The following is a 21,460-nucleotide window of genomic DNA, read 5'->3' as shown; positions in this document are numbered from 1 at the left end:
AGTGCCACAAAGTTTAGAAGTTTATGGAAAGTCAAAGAGCCACAACCCGAGGGACACCACGGATGTAACAGGGTTCATTTTGGGTGAATTGTCCCTTTAGAAGAAAAAAAAACTGGACAAAAGTATTAGTTACTATATTATTTAGAAGTTGAAATAGTTTAAACTGTATACTACTGTGAGATTTTTGTAGTGCACTCCAGGTTTCATTTGAGACTTCCCACAGAGCATGCAAATAAATATATACGAAACAACCGTGAACATAGAGGACAAATAAAATGTGTAGATGAAAGGACAGATGGCTTGATGGATGGAGTAGTGGGAAGATGGATGGATGGATAATATCTTTGTGAGGATGATGGAGAAAAAGACAGACACTGGGTTGCTGAAAAGACAGATGAGTGGAAACACGGCACAGTGATACAGTAACTACCAAAAAATGGTATTTGGAACATTTTTTTAGATGTCGGGTGGATGAAGGAGGCAGCCAGTCAGTCTGTCTGTTGGATGATCGGTCAGTCATTCATTAATTCAACAGCTCCTGTTTGTCAGCTAATTCGTTAAAGCATCAGTAGCACATAAAGCCACAAACTGACAAAGATCAACAAAATATTAACAAATTAACTCCTGATCAAACCAATAAGGCCTATTGGAATCAAATATCCTCCAGAAACAACAACCCACACCAAAACAGCATCATGCCTCACATGGGAAAGAAACAAACTTACTATAAATGTTTGTAGGTCTCCTACAAATTATTTTTCCATGCTATTATTTCCTCATTAAAGCTGCTCCTTTTCACATTTTTTAAATGCAAAATAAGTATAAGAATTTTGTTTATTATTAATAAAGCAAACAATGTGTTGCATAAGGAAAATGTAAAAGATAATCATAATACTAATGATTAGTATTATGAGTTATATGGTAAATAAAACATACAGTACTGTACAAACGTTTTGAGTAACCCCTCATTTCTTTACATTTAAACTCAGAGGAATTGTTTTTTCTCTTGTCTTTTTTTTAAGTGGTCTTGAGCAAGAGTTCTCCGGGTTTTCTGAAGTTTCAAACATTTTTCTTTGGCTGCTTTTTCCCTAATTTTCAGTTGAGTTTTTGTTTCTAACCATTTTCTGAGAATTTCTTTTTTTGATAGACCACTGAATACTGGCCTATGAATCATTCAAGCATAAAAACTACTCAACTCAAGAATCAGTCTTTTGTCTACTCAGACAAAGAAACAGTTTTAATTTGTATTTTAGGCACTTTGCTGTTAGTAGCCTGTTAGAACACCACATCATTCAGCATCAATGACTAGGATAAAGCAGTTTGACAGTATTTTTGCACCAGCAAGGTCAATTCCAAAAAGCTATCGGTCAAAAACTTGGCATATCTGGGTGGAAATAGTCTTGGTGGAAGAGTGGGTGACAAGAAGCAATTCTTAAGGAAGGGAAACAGGGAGAAAAGGCTGTGGTATGTTAAATTATACAAGAACTGGACTGAAAGTTAGTGGCAACAGATCTAATGGAGTGATGAATCCAAATTTGAGATTTTTGGTTCAAAGAGTTAGTGTCTGCATCTGTAAAACATGGAGGAGGCTCTGGTTTGGTGCCTAATTTCAGCCAGTGATGTTGGGGATCTTGTCAAAATTGAATTATGAACATAAAAAACTACCATCTGGAAAGCGTGTGATTGGAAATGATTTCATTCTTTTGCTTAACAGTGATCCCAAAAACACTTCAAAGGCAGCCGAAGCAAACCTGCAGAGCAAAATAAACAGTGGAACACTATCAGTCATGGATTGGCCTCCCCAGAGCCCAGACCTCGACATGATCGAAGCAGTGTGGGATCATCTTGGCAGAGAATAGAAGAAAAGGCAGCCAACATCCAAAGAAGAGCTTTGAATGTCCTTCAAGAAGTCTGGAGAACTATTCCTAAAGACTACTGACAAGAAAGCTGCCTAAGAGAGTTAAAACTCTGTTTTTGGTTATAGACTGTATTTCCATTTATGTTGCAAACTAACATATATGGGGGGTAGCTCAAGACTTTTACACAGTACTGTACAAAAGATTAAACTCTTATGAGTTAAAGATAAAATAATTCAAGTTTGAGGGAATTTGTTTTGTTTTTCTTTTTGCTGCACGTCTTCGTGGTGATAAGGCTTTTAGTGAGAAATAAAAGGAGAGCCTCCTTAAAATAACACAGAGACAAAACCCAACCCAGGTTACTGAAAGAAATCTGGCAACATAGCACCATAAAAGATCAAAGAACTGCCTTCAGATGCTAAACCGAACTAAACTTTGATGTGGCATAAACGCAATGGTTCCAAACCTATTTATTATCGCCACTCAAAGGCAGTAAGAGAGAAAATAGCAAGGGACGGGGCAGGGGTGAGAAAGATACAAGATGTTGGAGAGACGAGATCAAACAGAACAAAGAGAGAGATGAAGAGAAAGGGAGAAAAAGTAGCGAGGAGAAGAGATCAGACAACAGACGGTGTGACTCTGCAGAAACACATCTAAGTCTTTAAAAAAAAAGCCAGATCCTAATGGAGACCTCAACCACACGAGAACGTACACATGTCCTGAATAAAGAGACACACTGCAGCATTACTGGTCCAACACACACACATGCACACACACCGCAGGCTGCAGGAAAAGCTCAACTCTGAAAAACTGAAAAAAAAAGCACTGTGGCCTCAGGCTGCGTGGCTGGGGTTTGTGTGAGCATTAGATGACATCATTCTGACTCGGCTCATGATCAAACTTGTTTTGTCGTAAATTAAAAAAAAAGAAGAAGTCTAACAACGAACAACACAAACACATTTGCTCTGTACGGACTTATTATCCCCTGGAGGTTTAGTCTAAACTCAGGCTAACCTCAGAGAAACCAAACGCTCTTTTATTTCAACGGCACCAAACTGTAGCTGCCAATTTTGTGCATGTGCATCCAAAAGTGCAGTCAATGTCCAGTATATTTTCATCTAGCCCACGCTCATCACTGAGCCTCTTTTAGTGTTTTCGCCATCAACGTCCCTGGCATTGTTATCATCACCGACGCTGCCCTCATCGCCACACATCCTTCAGCTTCACTGTCAACATCATGAGCATCATTTCGAGACTTACCTGTGTGCATTGTCCCAAATTAAAGGAAAGGAAAGAGACAGAAACATCACATTGATAGTGAAAAGATGAGTAAGCCAAGAGAAAGGTAGTTGTTGAAAGAAAATAGGAAGGAAATTAGAATAAAAGAAGAGAAGAGAGAATTTTTATTATGAGTTTAACCTCTAATGAATTAAACTCCACGTCTCTACTACTCTACTAGTATTTTGCGCACTTATTGTTGTGCGACTTGTGACTTGCACATGCTTATCTGCGGTCATGTCGGGTTTGGCGGGGACAGACTTACAGCTCTCGGTTTGAAGGGTGGTTGCACCTCCTTGTTCTCCAGTTTCTCCCAGTCCATGTAGCGGAAGAAGCTGTGCTCTCTGATGTCTCTCTCCCCCTCTGGGCCACAGCCCAGGCGTTTCGCTGGATGCTTTGTCATCAGCTGTGCAGACATGGAGAAGAGAAACGATTACTGTGTGTCCACCTTTCTTCTTCTTCTTATTTTTTTTAAATTCTTTTAAAGTGAATGTTTATTCATCTTTCTACCTTTCTGGTAGTCTTGACACTGCAAAAAAAGCTAGTAGCCACATTAGCATCTCTGTGAGGCTGCATTTTCATGCATCTGTGCTGTGAAGTAAACCTTACATTTACAATACTAACATATTGATGTTTAGCAAATATGATGTTTACCACGCTCACCGTCATAGTTTCAGAGAACAGTGCGTTGTAAGTGGTAACTGCCACTAGATTTAAGCTATAACTGAGAAAATAAAGTCAAGGCCAAGAGACGAGCTGGCGTCTCCCTGGCAACTTTTGATAACTAATGAAAAATGTGTGCTTCCTGATTGGTTGGTTTAAGTTGCCGGCTGCAGCGTAGGTGAAATCAGTCTAAAAGAGGGTTTTTCACCAAAAACCTCCTTCCCACATAGCAAAATTGGTATGGCCCGGATCTGGCCCACACAATGTGGTTACACATGGTCCACATACCGCAAAGAATGACGGCCCATTGGTGGCCCAGATCAAGTTTGCTAGAGGTAATCCGCACAAGGCCAGTTGCAGACACACCAGTGGTCTCGTGGTGGTCCAGAACAGTTTCATGTCTGGCCGGAACATAATAGTGCAAAAGCAACATGACAAAACTCTTTAGACTGATTCTTATATAGCACTTTTCTACTCCCCACATTACTCAAAGTGCTCTACATGACATGCAACATTCACACACTACCTCTAAACTGAGTACTACATTCACACTCTTAAGAGGCAAACTGGAGGTGCCAGGGATCGAACCACTAACCTTCCAATCGGTAGGTGACCTGCTCTAACTCCTGAGCTACAGCCACCGGGTGGCTGTAGCTCAGGAGTAAACACCTAGTGAGGGTTGTGAACCCTCACCTAGTGAGGGTTTACATGAGTAAACCCTCACCTAGTGAGGGTTTACATGAGTAAACCCTCACTGGGTTTTGGATAAAGTGTACACTCACAAACCTGTCAAACCTGCATTTGAAACATTGGCTACCATAGCAGTATAGTATTGCAACATGGCATCTGGGTCTTCTAACTAAAATAGGAAAATAGGAACATAAATAGTGCCATCATTGCCAGACCTGGCCCACATCTGGTTGACATACACCCTGCCATGACATAGGGTCAGTTAGAAGTGCCAGCTTGATGCCGGATCCAGGGAAGACCTGTTTTCTATGGGCCTGGGCCACATACACCAAACCACAATCGGGCCAGATATGGCATGCCATAGCATAAACATTGACATCATTGCCAGACCTGGCCCACATCTGGTTGACATACACCCTGCCATGACATAGGGTCAGTCAGAAGTGCCAACTTGATGCTGGATCCGGGGAAGACCTGTTTTCTATGAGCCTTGGCCACATAAACCAAACTACAACCGGGCCATATGTGGCATGGCATCACATAAACAGTGCCATCTACGCCAGGCCTGGCCCATATCTGGATGACATACCACTTACCATGCACGAAGTCAGATCCGGGCCAGACGTGTCTGCTATGTGGGTTGTGATTGCTTTGGTCCATGGCAGATTACTGATGTCAAACTACTCACTATGTGCTAATGAAACGGCGCCTTACTGCTGCAACCACCGTGTTTTGAAAGGGTTTACTTTGTTCATGGTGTGTGTCACACTTTTCACTTGGCGAGTAGCCGGTGAGTGTTTGCAGAAAAGTTACCGTCTTTCATACAAACTACTGGTGACCAAAGTAATCACAAAGATGATGACCAGTCCAGTCATGGGCCTGCTAATATGGCATCAGTGCATGTAGGAAGGATTCTGACTTAGAGGTGTTCAGTCATAATCCTGCAGCTAGGACTCCAGGCTTCAAAAACCAATTGGTGATGCTTTTTGACTTTTATATAGGTGTTGTGGATCATTAGTCTAAACGCAATTAGAATACAAGAACTCATAATGTCTGCAAAAAACTTCACTGCAATCCACTGAAGAGCTGTTGAGATATTTTAGTGTGGATCAAAATGATATAGTGATCCGACAGCTAACATTACAAGCCTTGGAGCAATGCTTCTGGTGTTGCCAAAACGTTAAACGAGCTGTTTAATCATTTTGTCTTTGCCAAAGGAAAAATGTTGTTTTAAGTGTTAACCGTTTCCAAGTTACAAATGATCTGCAGAACTACAGGAAACTACACTTCAGGAAACTCATGATTTTACAACTTTTTATTTTCATGTGTACACACAGTTACATAAAGTAAGTAGGAGCCATATTACTAACCTGCAAGAGGAGTCTAAATCTGATCTGTGCTCAACAGTGTGCTGCTCCAGTGCCCCAAATTTCCCCTTAGGAATCATTAAAGTTTCATCTCATTTATTCCTGATTCCTGCCCTGGGTTTAAACCACAATTCTTCCACTTTCATCGCTGTTTATGAAAAAGCTCATTATAGTTATTAGAGTTTCTTAATCCTTAATTTTAACCATCCTTCCATTTTACTGTCATCTTGCATGCCTCTCCCTGGGGAGCAAATACAAGCCACCAAGTAACAGCCTGCGGACAAATGAATAACTGTTGTCTTTCTTTCCTCTTTTGCCACAAAAGTCATCCGCAGGCGTAATTAAAGACCGTTTATAATGTCTGTCCACACAAAACCTCCATGGGGGTGTGATGCTACAGTGAGTGTGTGTGTGGGTGGGGTGTGCCTCCCTCAGGAGCAGCAGTCATAACTCATTACATTGCAGATAGAATAACATTTTCCAGGGGTCAGTCAATCTTGCACTGCTTGCACATGCGCATGAATCTGCATGAAACACATTGGCAGCGCCAATGCATGGGCGCGCACACAAATCCACTTTCTCTACCACATACACACACATCTAAAGTAACAGGCATAGCGATATATATATACAGGTGTACTTGACCACTAATGCTGGGAGTTGTCTGATTTGTATGAAAGTGAGTTGATTCAGATGCTGTGGCCATTGGTTTAGGGTCACCGGGCGCTGGAGTCTAACCCTGCTGTCATAGGCTGAATGAACAGATACAGACTGGACAGCTGGACAGTGTCAAAGACCTGAAGAATCACATTTGTCAGTTATTTGTACATCAGTGTGTTATAATCTGACTCTTGTCATGTAGCAACAGTTTTAAGGCACATTTAAAAAACACAGCTGACCTACAGTAGATTAAAATCCCTTTAGTGACTTCATTTTAAAAGTGAAACCCCAAACTTGTCACCTATTGAACAGTAGGTACAGGCACAGCAGCTAGTTTTCTGTAAAGAAAAACTGCAGTGAATATGAACGAACCCTTGAACTCCCTGATCAGGAGAAAGACAGAGCACATAGCAGCCAAACTAAAATTGGGCCTCTGACTGCAGATAATAATGGCATATGTGAAAATGACAGGATTTCCCTCATCTCTATACTAATGGACAATTACCATCTGGCAAACACTAGTTTGACATGCTGTCAATGTATAATGTAATTTCCCTTGGATTTGACTAAATACCTGAAACTCTCATAGATCAACAGGAATAAAGTTATCTGCCTATACTAACCATGTACATCTGCAGTCTTCATTTTGAAGGGTATGCTTCCAGTTTTAACCCAATAAGTCACCAATATTTTAAGTTTCCACAAATATCTCGGAGTACAGCTGGTTGCATTTGTATGTATACATTTGTATGCATCCAATTAGTAAAACGTACATAGAGCGGGCTCTATGTATGTGTGTTGGCAGGCTAACTTCTTTAATGAATACACGCAAGCCACTTTGCAACCCACCTCCACCCCAGCTCCTTTTCATGCTGTATTTGACTTGGTATCATTTCTGTTCTCACTGATGCCTCCATTTTTTCTGCATGGAGGACCTTGCTGCTCCTCTCCCTGCCTCTGGCTTTCCATGTAAGCACAGAAGGGACCCATCCCATGCAGATGGAAATCATTTACATGATTGCAATGTTGGAGATGGGCCATCTGAGACTGAGATCAACTGAAGATCCACAGCGCTGCGATATCAATGCATCTAGGCAGGATTCTGACTTAGAGGCGTTCGGTAATAACCCTTCAGAGGGTAGCTTCACACCAAACACATACACCAACCCGCGGTTCCTCTCATACAGAGCAGGATTGCTATTGCAGCAACACATCATCAGTAGTGTCACAGTCTGGCTCGAGGGCCATGACAAACAATTTATTAACTGATCGGGGTTAAAAACCATAATATTTCATGAGGTGTGCTAAAGAGTGTTATCAACGTGTCAGTATTTGGATAGGGGATTGAATGTTAAGGATGCATAATGTTGAATGGTGTAAAACCTAAAATAACCAGGCCAAACAAACAAATAACACAGTGCTGGATGGATGGAGAGAAGAGAGCTGAGAACAGCTCCAGGGAGACTGGCCAGGTGCTCCCAGGTTGCAGGTTCTTGGTGCCACCAAGGGTGACGTCACTATGAACTCTTGACTGCCACAGGCCAGTTATCACTGTGGTAACATTTGTGACGCCTCCTACTTAAAACCCCAAAACTCAGATGGATCATGCGGCCCTGCTTTTCATTTGCCCGTCTGCTCCACGGGAAGTTTCTGTCCTCTCTGATCTCAGGACCGCTGTTCGACAGGTGTACCGTCCCAGTCAAACTCCCCCTGCCACTGTCCCAACACTGTGTGGGTTCTCTCCGGGTACTCCTGCTTCCTCCTACAATCCAAAGACAAGCAGCTAGTGGGGTTACATTAAATGGTGATTCTAAATTGCCCACAGGTGTGAATCTGAGTGTGAATGGTTGTCTGTCTCTTTGTGTTATGGCAGCTGGGATAGGCTCCAGCGCCCCCTGCAACCCTGAATTGGATAAGTGGAAGAAAATGGATGAATGAATAAACTTCAACTTCATACTTGCGACTGTCCTCATGAGACCCAGATATTTCATTCACAAAGCTTCCTGTGGTTAGTGCAGAAAGAGAACAGTGGCAGAAAACACTTTTGTGCTTTTGTGTGCACCTGCGTTCGCTTGTGTGAGGACACATCTGAGCAATTACTCTTTGCTGTAGAATCAAATGAAGTTGAACAAATCATGTACCTAACACTGCAGCGCTACAAAACACACCGGAACAGCAGCCTGTGTGAGTATGTGTGTGTGTGTTTGTGTGCGGGTCGCCCATTGCTGGCTATAAAATATGGATGCTTGATAGGGTGGAAGCAGGGGAGTGGAAATGATCACTCCCTCTCCACACATGTCCTAACCCTCTCCACCTCCCCTCACACACACCCACACACACACAATTTTTAAGCATTCGATCTAAACACACCAGCCTATTAAAACACTGCATGCTGGCAAGATTTAAACTATTTACTTCTTGTTTGAACTCAGATTACTGAGACGCTGTGAAATTGTGCCGCAATGTCAGCAGAGTTGGACTTTTAACACCTGAAAGTGCGCTAATCATCTGATAATGGATCGGAGGCGTGCAGTGTTGCTTTTATTTGGCTGGCATGGACTTAGTTATTTTCAATTATTTGAAGCCTAAGACATTCAGCCTTCTGTTTCGAAGGCGGTGAGGCAGAGAGACCTGTATCTCTGTTCACACAAACTGAAAACAGACGAGAGTCAGGCACACTGCAATCAGTATGCTTGCTTTTAATCAGACTACTTCTCAATCTGCAGGGCAGATTGCTCATTCTTGTCAAGAAATGATCACCTTCTGTTAAAAATTATTACTTGAACTGTGGTAATTTTCCCATTACAACAACAGGTTATTTAAGGTAGCGTCCAGCATGTAGACAGAACGCATCAACGTCATAGCAAAGCACTGAAAAAATCCACTTTATGAACAGAATAATGGAATTATCTTGTAGCATTTAAAATGAAGCCTTCATGTTGTCTTCACATACACACCGAGACTCTCTCTCTCACTCTCTCTCTCACACACACACACACACACACACACTGAGTTAACTCAGGCAGTCCTAGCAGGGTGCAGAGGGAGCTCTGGGGGTGGACGGAGGCGAGCTTTCATGCTCCACTGAGGATGCACTGTTGCAGCACTACAACCCGGTAATCATCACTAATACATAACACAGCCAGTGTGGGCGTTTGTAATGCAGCGAACGTACTTGTCAGTAATTTACCTATGAATGCCTTTGCCTTTAAATTTAGTAGGAGAATGTATGACTCAGGTCATGCTGGAACAAATGTGTGCGTGTGTGTCCTCATCCACGCTCGCGCTACACACTGATGTTAATGTGTAGGTGCTTTCTGTGGGTACTGCAGAACTTCAAAAGATAAAATAATATTTTATTGATATTTTTTTCTCTCTCCAGTTTTTTGGTATGTGACGAAGGGTGTGTGACACAAACCGTGTGTCCGCAAAACACAAATAATCCGAGTGCAGCAATCAGGCCTGGCCAGTCTATTCTGAAAAGGAGTTTCTACAGCCAACTGCACAGGCTTAAGCTATTAGAGCCATCTAATGTGTGTGTATGTGTGTGTGATAAAGAGATAGAGGGGATGTACAATGAAAAAAAAAAAAAGGCACAACAGTAGCTTGACAATGGACACTGCAGAGCGCGAGGGGAAGGATGGACAGCGCTACGACAGAGACGGCGGGCGAGATGGAAGCGGGGAAGATAGTGAGAGGGGAACAATGTTGTTTCGCTCCAAATAAATGTTCCACCACAATGGATTTAATTATGCAGATAATTTTGATGTCTCCTTCTTTTCCTCCTTTCACCCTCCTCCCTCTTCCCGCATCCTTTCCTCAAGCGGATTTAATCCCTTCCTCGTTCTCTCCTCGGCATGTTTGTGTTCAAGAGGGAAGAGTGTCAGGAGGATACGGGAAGCGAGACAGAAAGCGGGAGAGTGAGTTTGCGAGGAGGGAGCGAGGTTGAGCTTGAGAGACGGGCAAGGACTCGCGGCTTAAAGCGTGCTTTGTGCGTGTGTGTTTTTCGTACACTCACCCCTTTACAGATAGCGACAGCCTCCTTGGACATTGACTTGGGATAGGAGACGTGGTGCTCCATGATTGACTGAAATAACTCATCTTCATCCTCTCCGTCAAATGGAGGCTTGAGAGGACAGGAGAGAAATGAGTGAGGAGAAGCAGAAGGCAGCACAGGACAAATAGAGGATACTTGAATTCATTCATTAAAAGCTGTTTTTTTTTCTCACAAGAATCTAAAAGCTGCAGGCCTCTAAATGAAATATTCAGAATTTCAAAATGTCACATTTTAACAATTATTAATACCACGAGAGAAAATCTCATTATAGCATATAATTTAATAGCTAACCTTTCATTACACGGTGTTACATTTTAAAGGCTGAGATCAGGAGTGTTTGTTTTTATTCACACTCAGCCGTGAATACAAAACGCTGCTCTGAAAGGAGCGTGAATCACACATTCATGTGGATCCAAAGATGGTGTTATATTTTTTTTCCTTAACCAAGATTAATAAATCCTTTGTGCAATTACCCACTTTCTCTCTCACACACACACACAGATACAGAGGAACACACACAAATACACACACACACACACAGACCAACCTGTCCAGCCAGCATCTCGTAGAGCAAGACGCCAAAGGCCCACCAGTCCACAGATTTCCCGTAAGGCTGGTAGGCTATAATCTGAGCATAGGAGACACATTGTTCAGAAATGCTGCAGTCATCGCTTCAGTCTATGATACAAAGGTAGTCAGCATTAAAGAAAATGATCCTATCTGTTAAACAATAGCTCCAGTCAAAAAAAATAAAAAATCCCAAAAGTCAGCTTCAGCTGGAAACTTCAAGAAACAAACTGTAGGAGCCAAATATAGTTCCTGAAGATACATCTTTATTATTACTATCAGTAGAAATAGCACCTTTACTGGTCACATTTCTATCTCATTCACATTATAAAACTGGTGCTGCATTAGAGCCGGCTTGGACTCAGTATCTTGCCCAAAGATACTTCAGCGTACAGGTTTGAGGTGTCAGCGGTTGAACAACCAATCTTCCAATTAGCACACAACCCCCTCGACCTCCTGAGCCACAGGAAGCCAAGTCAACAGTGATAAGTCGTTCTTTCCATCAAGTGTTATTGGCTATTAACTGGGAGACCACATATCACCCATACTGGCTCCCCCTACACCGGCTGCCAGTGAGTCAGGTTTAGAAATCACTTTAAGATTTTATTCTTTGTTTTGAATTCATCGCACTGGGTTGGGTTGACCTCTCTGATCTTTTGACTTTGCACACTCCCATTAGGTTACTGAGGTCTGCTGGTCAAATACTCAAAACTAAACTACTAAAACCCAGAGGAGATCAGGTTTGGCTTTTATATGCTTTGAAATCTATTTTTAAGTTCTGATCTCTTTGTATTTGTGCTGCTTTACTTATTTATGCTCTATTTTATTTTTTATTGTTTTTATGTATTTTACTCATTTTGTACAACAGCTGCTGTATTTTTAAAAGTGCTTAAAATTAGACTTCACTTTTTCTTGTTATTTGTAATACAAGTACAGTACGCGTCCCCACAGGGCTACTGCCGATATTTAACAAGGCTTAACGAGCACTTAAGGGGCAGAGCAGCATTTTTTTTTAAACCAGTACAGGCATTTTGTGGACTGTAGACAGCACTGCAGATAGTATTTGGTGAAAGACTTTTGTGCACCACATTTATTTTGTATGAGAAAAAATCAATTAGAAAAACACCTGCTTCACGTGCAAGAGGAGCTTTATGAGTTTTATGGATCAAAAGTAAGACGTGTGCACCACACCTGCAACTGACTTACCAAGTTCACAGTGGTAGACTATTTACTTCATGGTCTGGTGCTTGTTTGAGCTTCTGGCCTTTAGCAGAGTGCAGTTAGAGGATTTTGAAATGATAAAATACGAAACTGAAAAATAAAAAAGCTTAATGTGCATTTTTGATGTAAATTTACTGAAAGGCTTTTTTATTGTGTGAATCCAGGAGGTAATGATGTTCCCAAATATAATACCTACACAGTCAGTTAATTTTGAGGGACGTTTAGACTACATGGGCTGACTGACATGAGAGCAAACTGATAGTGAGGCTGAAATGCAATTAAAGTATCTTTATGTATTCCAGCTAATAGAACTACCAAACTACCACCGACACTTTAAGGGAGAGTTTATTTTCATGGAGAGATGCTCGTTGGCGTTTCTGCTGAGCGTTACATAAAAAGACAGCAAGACTTGAGGAAATCCCTGCTTCTGGCCAAGAAATAGTCTGGCACAAAAACCAGTGCAAAGCTGAAATGTGTCATTTTCAGCTTTGGGTATTTTAACAAATTAGACAAATTTAATGTAGTATTTTAGTGAGCTTTAGAGAGTGCTCCTGTTACATCTGGACAGAAACAAAGTACTATTAATAAGTAAAGCATGGCTCCAGCTACATACATGCAAACACGAGAGTATTCTCTTCTAGTTGTCTGCAAGAAAGCAAAGTTTTTTCCAAAATAAAAGTTTTATTTAGCCTCTCTTGGAGCTGCATAGCTACTGCAGGAGAACAGTGAGAGATCAATACAACCGATCCAACCACCATCACTCTCACACGCACTTTACCTCAGGAGCAATGTAATCCGGTGTGCCACAGAAGGTCTTGGTTGTGATTCCATCATTCATATTCTCTTTACACATGCCAAAGTCTGCTATTTTAATGTGGCCCTCACAGTCCAGCATTACATTGTCCAGCTTCAGGTCTCTGTGAGAGGGTGAAGCAAAGTCAAAAAGGAACAACAGACTAATCAACATAACTTGGCATCGATACTCGAAACGGCAAATCTGTATTCAAATTCAATTTAGAGGCTCAAAAGGTTTGTGAAATGTGATCCTCAGCTATTGAGACTGCATCAGTTTGACTGTACAACCCTTTCTGAGCATTACAGATGGATCTGCATTATGTACAACTTCCAGCTCATGTTAAAGTGAATGCCTGTGTTAGTCCAAACGATGTGTTAGATGTGAAGAAAGGTTAAAATTACATTGTTTCTCATTTATTTTAGATTTGTGAAGCACCTTATAATAAAACATATATAGTACTAAATAGCTCACATTCACCGTTGGCTACACCAGTAGTGATAACTGACATCACAAATTGACTTAACAAATTAAGATTATTTTGAACTGCCAGTCATACAAAACTTCTCTAGTAGTCCAAGAAGAACACAACAGTGCTGGAAATGAGCACAACAGGTTCATTTTAATTATCCTAGCTGCTAATACTGTGCTGAAAGAAACTTTACTTTACTGACAAGTCCCAAATTCCCTCTGAAACTTCCTGATTTTATAAACTTCCATATTGTATAAGAGTATATTTGGCACATGGCAGTAATTCATTCAGTTCAATTGGGTTTTATTTATATAGCGCCAAATCACATCAGCAGCCGCCTTCGAGGCGCTTTATACTGTAAGATAAAGAGCCTAGAATAATGCAAAGAAAACCCCAACAATCAAACTACCTCCTATGAGCAAGCACTTGGCGACAGTGGGAAGGAAAAACTCCCTTTTAACAGGAAGAAATTGCCGACATACGCTGGAGAGGGGCAGACAGGGGGAAACTGCACTATTTCAGGTACGTACTACTGTGTGAGCTCAGCTATATTTGGTTAATGTTTTGCGTTTAGTAGGTTGTGTCATGGATGTTACCTGTAGATGATGCCCTTTTGATGTAGGAAAAACAGACCAATCGCTATCTCTGCAGCGTAAAATCTGCACACACACACACACACACACACACACACACAAACGGCAACAACAACGGCAATTAGACAGAGGCCGAGAAAAAGGACAGCAGGAAAACAGATCATTTGTGTGCGTGTGTGCGCGTGTCAGAGTAAAGGTCACTCCTGTCTCTTCAAGGCCAGCAAGCAGCTGATAAGATCAGCGGCAGAGGTCTGGACAGACTGACCGCACAGTCGGCCACGCTTGCGCGGGCGTGCATGCGCTCTCTGCGTTTAAAAAGCGCATTTTAAAGACATCAAGAGTCATTTGGTTGTGAAAACTGTGCAGAGCCCGTTTGGAGCTAATTAGATGTTCTTTCTGTGCTCAGAATGATGAGCAGCAGCATTAAAGAATAAATACAGAAGCTCTCAATATACAAAAAGACACTGCAACACTGAAGTTCAAAGCAATTTAATCATCCGTGGAGACGGATTTCCTGTTTAATAAAAAAAAGAGAGCGAACAAGCTGATGGCCTTAGTTAAAAGAGTTCCTCGTGTACTTCGACTTACCCCCTCTGCAGTCTGAACCTTCAGCCATAGGGAAGAAACTTTAATTTAGGCTAACTCCTCAACTCTCGCTCGACACCGACAGCCCCACTTGTCAAATGTGTCAGCCTGCTGGTTGGGCTTGACACCAGCGATCTTGCCAGCCACCGTAATTATATTCTGCAGTTCTGGAGGTACTGCGCCATGCACTGAAAACTCAGGAGCTGCTGGATTACTTTCATTTCTTTGAAGCTCTTCAGAGCAGCAAGCTGCATTGGGGGCAAACAACATATTTCACCTCCGGGCTCTGCTGGGATTGCTCATCCATCACCAGTCAAGCTGATGATGGCTTATTCGCCACGATTTAAACAGGTATTACTAAAGTGTGAAACACCTGCTTTCACGGGGCTCTGATTTTCTCTGTGTGTGTGTGTGTCTGTGTACTCACACAGCGTGAGGTTCTTTGAACTTGCCGACCTGCTGTATCTGATACATGAGATCTCCGCCGTTTATGTACTCCATGACAAAATACAAACGGTCCTGTGGAGGGGGCGTAGAAGGGCAAGCAGAGAAAGACGGGTCACAAAGTGCACGTTAATAAAAATAGATGAGAGGTCAAAGGAGCGTAAAATACTGTGGAGGTGGAAGGGACCGCTGTGAGTTTGATGCGCGAATTGAGAGAAGATCAGAGGAGAGATGCAGAAAATATGACAGAGGAAGTGAGGAGGACGGGGAGAAAAGTGGTGATTGGGTTGTCGGTGGATCCAATAAGTCTTCAACTGAGGGAACACAGTGACATCAATTTAGTGACCTGTAGTCCTCCATTATCTACAGAAATTGCCAATAAGTTTCAGTAAGTGAGAAAATGTGGAGGGATTTGGTGTGTGTGTCTGTGTGTTCTGGAGTTTATTGTGAAGTTTTTAGTGTTAGAGTCTGTACTCCCTGATAAGTCTTATGAGCAGCTGTTTGCTCTGTGTGCGAGCCTATAGTATCTGTGTGTGCGTGAGTGTGTGTGGTTTAACTGTATTTGCGTATGCACTGCATAGGTGCCATATTACTGTATGGATGTGTGCATGCATGACTGTAATAACTGCCTGCATGCAATAACTGAATTTGATGTACAAAAGCCCTCCAGTCAGAGAATTAGTGCTGAGCAGGATTAACATGCACATGTTAAGTTTTTATAAATGTGTGTGTGTGTAGGTGTGTGTGTCAGTATCAGATCGGTTTTATTTACTTTTGTCATTCAAATTCATTTACAACACATCACTAATCAGTGAGAATGGAGAGATGAGTGTTAATGCAGGAGAGCTATATTTACTCCTCTGCTGCCTCATCATTAGGACTAATGCACATTATAAAGTTTGTGCATTCCAGCTATAAACTTGGGACAACAGGTAAGCAGTCACCCCAGATGTTTTTTTGTGTTTGGTAGCATGTGTAACCAGATATATTAAAAAAACAAAAAACTCCGCATTTTTCCACTGAAAGGTTAATATAATCCATGTAGACTGAATAACAAAATGAATAAATAAAAAATACACAATATAAAGTTACAAGTATAAATTACATTTTGAGAAATCGGGTCTAAAATTCCTTCCAAATATACAGACCACCACTTTAGAAGCCACACCTGTTCAACTACTTGTTAATGCAAATATCCAGTTAGCCAATCACATGGCAGCAGCTCTATGCACTCAGGCATGTAGACACGGTGCAGGTGACCTGCTGAAGTCCAAGCTGAGCATCATAAAGGGGGCGAAATGGGATTTAGGTGACTTTGAATGTGGAGTGTTTGTTGTTTCCTGTTAAGAACAGGAAACTGAGAATACAAATCACACAATCTTACCAAAACTGGATTAAAATATTTAAAAAGCATTGGTCTGATTAATGTTGACGGTTAGAATTTAGCATAAACAACATGAAACCTCAGATTCCTCCTGCCTTGTGTGGGGGTGTAATAGTATTTCTTGGCACACTGTGGGCCCCTTAGTACCAACTTAGCACCCTTTTTGCCTACAGTGCACCATCCTCAGGATAACACAGTGTCACAAAGCTCAAATCATGGTTTCTTGAATGCAACAGTGAGTTGTGGTGAGATGGGAGATTAACATGTGTGATGCAGCCATGTCAACATGGACCAGAATAAATAAGGAATGTTTCCATGACCCGGTTAAATCTGTGCCATGAAGAATGAAGGCAATTCTCAAGGTGAAAACAAGGTGTACCTAAAAAAGTGTTAGCTTCAGCATTGGTATTAATGTCTATTACTTGTGTGAGATCCATGATGGTGAACATGACAGTATATTCTTCTTGTTGATGACTGAAAGAGCCAATTAAATTTAAGGAGTGACAAGTTAAAACAGGGCTGCTTTTTAGTTTGTATAAAATAAAATGAATATATCTCAGTGAGGTATATTCGGTGGGAACATGTCGGCCCACCCACCATAGTCTGGAAGGTAGAGTGCAGCTGCGTTAAGAATGGGGGCTTTCCAGATAAAGCTAGCACTCTCTTCTCCACCATGGTGCACTCTACGTCATCATCTTGGATCACGACGTCCTTCTTCAGGATCTTTATAGCGTACAGGTCCTCGGTTCCTTTGCGCTCTGCCAGCATCACCTTAGAGAGAGGGCGAACAAAGAACATGTATGAAATGCAAGAAGATGAATTCATCAATATTCAAAATCTTTAAGGCTCACAGCTGCTGTCATGGCTCTGTACCAACAAAGAAGGGAAAGAAACAGAGAGAGAAAAGGAGAAACAGGAGAAGCAGGGGAGGTATTGTGAAGGACGGGGATAAAGGATCAGAGCGATGAAGGAAAGCTTCTCTGACTGTTTTGGGTTAGACAGTCAAAGTAAGAAATAAAGAGAAAAAAGACAAAAAGAAACCGATTCATCACTTTTCAAGACGCCAATGGAGGCAAAATAACCAGGGGAATAAGAAAGGAGAGAAAGAGGAAAATGGGACGGCATGAAGCCGCTTACAGAGTCACTCAAAGCCATTTTTATACATCACATAAATTACATGGGTACAATTTGTGTGAGATAACAAAAATTAATCGTAATCGAGGCATTTTTTAAAGGCCTGTTCTGTAAGCCACAAAATCTGTGTTCAATAACCCCTGCTGGATGGCTAGCAAGGCTTTAACAAACATTAATTACATAATGAATTTGAAACTCGCCACTCTTACAAGTATTAAACATAATGGTGCCGTTAGAGGACGCAAAACCTAAAGGCTGCTGCAGCAATCTCCCTGCAAGGGGAGAAAGCGCTTAGCCAGTGGTTCTTCTTGTGATAACGTTAATATTAGACAGAGTTCCTCAAAGATTTTTATACTGTTCGACTTCCTTTTGCCCTTCATGAACAGTAAGGATGAAGTGAAGGAGAAAAAAAAAGACAAAGAAGACAAAAATCAAAGTAAAAAGGGCTTATTTCACATTTCCTGGATCATATGGTTCACAGTGTGGGGAAACTGTAGATAAAGGAAGGTTGATAGGTGAAGAGACTGGGATTAAAAAGGAGAAAAAAAGGTTAAATGAATTATAAGAAGGGCAGGGCGTTGTGAGGGACACATGGGCGAACTCAGAAACTGCCTGGCAGCGCTCAATTTTGACTTTTTATTGGGAATTCAGGGATGACAGCTTCTTGTAATCCACTTATGAGATGCACATAAATGAAAATAAACACACCCTGAATTGTGATTACCTTTATGTGGTTGCCAAATGTGGACCAGGTGTCATGAAAGGTTCACACAGACTTGTGACCAGAGCAAAAGTTCAATTAAATTCAACCTTCAAAGAAAGAAAGGATTTACAGGAGCCTGTTGAGGGTGTGTGTGCAGCATTCATGTTTAAGGTAACATTGAGATAGTTTGAGAAATGCAGAGAGTTGGATCAGACGTGTGTTTCAGCCTATCTAACCACACAGCTACAAAATTAACTGTTCCTTATATGTTGAATTTTAACCTAGAGGCATATTAATGTACTACTACATGTGACTCTGGTCGACTCAATGACTGTAAGATGCACAGGTCCTGTGGCTGCAAATCATCACCCCTCCACCACCGTGCTTGACAGCTGGTATGAGGCGTTTGTGCTCATATACTGTGTTTGTTTGTTGCCAAACATGGTGCCAAACAGCTTCGTTCTCCTCTTTTCAAAGAATATTGTGGAAGAACTCTTGTGGTTCCTTCAGTTTTGTTTCTGTACTGTCATGAGTTTTTACATTTAACATGCTAACTGAGGTCTGTACAATCTGTCGGTAGTTTCTCTGATCCTGACCTTGAACTGAATTTGCTGGGACGTTCACTCCTGGGAAGATTGTGACATTGTGTTAACAGACACCTGAATGCTACAGAGCAGCAAACTGCTAAAGCCTCTGCTTCTATCCAAATCTTTCCACGTGCTAATAATCAGCTAATAATTTGGCTAATGTTACCCCCTCATTCCTATGGAAGCAATAAGGTTGTGCTTCATTTTTCACACTTGTCTTTTTTTTTTTTTTACAGAAAGTCACTGTACTGATTACTTCTCCAAGAAAGTAACCCCAATACTTTACTGATTACTTATTTTCCAAAAGTAATTAGTTACTTTATTACTTAGTTACTTATTACTTAACATTCAAACCTATTTTCTGCATATTCCAGCATAAAAATAGCTTTTTTGTGTGTAACACAGCAAAAAATAAATAAAATCAAAGATTCAGCAGCACTAAATCCTGTTGCTCTTAAATCTGCTTTCACCTGTTTAGCAAGAGCGGAGCACACGGAGGTTTGCCTGGTGCCGCAGCGGTCATGTCAGTTGGGGGATCCGGGGGTCGCTCTGTGAATTTCACATTCCCGTGGCAGCGTGCTAGGTGCTTGCTCAGATTTGAAGTTTAATTTTTCGCTGTAAAAAGAAGTTTTCTTCCCACGCAGACTGTACAACGGATGCTAATGTTTTTGTCACTTTTTAGGGACTCAAACTCAAAGCAATGTCAGTACTTCCACGCTTTAAACGCTGCATGGTCGTACTATCTCCTGCACTCCATGTTATCCATTGTTGATCTGCACACGTCTGCTGCTGCCACGGGCGTCACACGCTTGTACGTCATTGACATGAGACACTCTCGCAAACAAAATCACGATTAAGTAACACAGTAACACAGCGTGGTTGCGGGAAAGTAGGAGTAATCCAATTACTTTTTTGCAATAATTACTTTACTCATTACCTTAAGAATTAATCAGATTACGGTAATGTGTTACTTGTAACACATTGCTGCCCATCTCTGCTTAGTAGTGAAGATATTTCAATCATTTCTTGCTTGGAATAAGGGCAAAGGCACCAACTTACATTTTAGAATGCTGTGGAAAGACTGCGGTGTTTGCCACAGTATCGCCTGTATGATGTGTAGTTCACACGAGGCTAAATGACTTCTGTAAACTCAAGAAGTTGTTTTTCATTCAGTTGTACTGAGCATTTATATCTATTATTAAACATTCGATTTTAATTTGCACAAACCACAGGGCGAACCTAGTCACCAAAATTCCACTTGACCATTCCTCTGAGGCTAACATATACAGCCGTGAGAAAGAACACAAGCTTGATCTCTACAGGCTGTATGTCTGCAAATAGAAACATATACCACAAAGACATAAGAAATAAACAAAACTACTTCTTCTTACTCATTATTTAGAGGCAGGAAATGAACATCAGCTTCGCGGTGCAAACACATTGATGTCACACTCGTTATTCTCTCTAAATTCTTTAAGAATGGAGCAATAAGAGTGACCTCTTATTCCCACTTTTCCCCTCTGAGATGAGAAACTTAGCAACTTTGCTGTTTATGTCTTATAAATATTCAGGTATGATAATGCAGAGAGGTTACTGGGTTCGGTATTCTCTGGGGAGTGCACCACAGATGGACAAAGAGACGCAGTTATATATGTGGACGGGTGTGTGCGTGAGCACGTATCAGGGTATTAATATGCGTTTTTGGTTATACAGCTGCCAGTTTTAAAAACTTCAGCTGGTAGTATACTTTGTTGGACACAACTGAGTGTGTGCGTGTGTGTGTGTGCATATGGTGGCAGCGTGACTTTATGTAAATACAAACTTTATAGAGTTGAAACAGAGAGGAAGGACACCATCTGGCCCAAAGTTCATTTTATACAACCACAAGGACAAGACCAGCACAGGAGAAAGACATCAAATGCACAGGTCAGACAGTAACAACATGATCTTTTTGGCATCATTACACCACCATCGATTACACATTTTAACTTCTGCATTTATTATCCTTGTTTTTTCACCTTCCCAGTTATTGTGCTTGACCACAAGGATGTTTGGTGTCTGACCCACTCGTAGACCGGTTGCAGCATGTGTGTCACTGTTTGCACCCTGGGAAGTTTTTCAGGGTCGTTTGCCAGAAAGCCGTCCCGAGGATATTAGCTGTCATGTGTCGTAAATGATGCCGCTGTGTTTTCTCTGCTGACCTTGCACAGTGAATTTATCCAGGCAAAATAAATGCTGCCCTGCAAGAATCTGCACTGTGCTGCATCACAGTGGGCTGTGTGTATCATTAAAAACGGTCATTTATTATATATAGTATACGCAGCTGTTGTTTCCACTGAGGCATTGAGTGTTCCAAGAAAACCTAAATGAAAACAGACTTTTAAGACTTCCTTTTGCATTTGGATC

General features: G+C 41.4%; 1 protein-coding gene across 2 annotated transcripts in view; it reads right to left on the bottom strand.

The window, feature by feature from the left end:
- The window catches only part of prkcbb (protein kinase C, beta b), a 105,107-nt gene that overhangs the window by 23,390 nt on the left and 60,257 nt on the right, over positions 1–21,460 (bottom strand). For both annotated transcript variants that reach the window (XM_085158146.1, XM_085158145.1), the window contains exons 10-16: positions 17,228–17,401; positions 15,230–15,321; positions 14,221–14,283; positions 13,138–13,276; positions 11,119–11,199; positions 10,533–10,640; positions 3,400–3,540 (exon numbers count right to left, since the gene is read on the bottom strand). In XM_085158146.1, the coding sequence (XP_085014272.1) occupies positions 3,400–3,540; positions 10,533–10,640; positions 11,119–11,199; positions 13,138–13,276; positions 14,221–14,283; positions 15,230–15,321; positions 17,228–17,401 (798 nt within the window). The remainder of the gene's footprint in view (positions 1–3,399; positions 3,541–10,532; positions 10,641–11,118; positions 11,200–13,137; positions 13,277–14,220; positions 14,284–15,229; positions 15,322–17,227; positions 17,402–21,460) is intronic.

Source organism: Neolamprologus multifasciatus, chromosome 4, assembly GCF_963576455.1.
Source record: "Neolamprologus multifasciatus chromosome 4, fNeoMul1.2, whole genome shotgun sequence".
Classification (NCBI taxonomy): domain Eukaryota; kingdom Metazoa; phylum Chordata; class Actinopteri; order Cichliformes; family Cichlidae; genus Neolamprologus; species Neolamprologus multifasciatus.
Note: the sequence above shows the minus strand (reverse complement) of the source record. Positions and strands in the feature narration are given on the sequence as shown.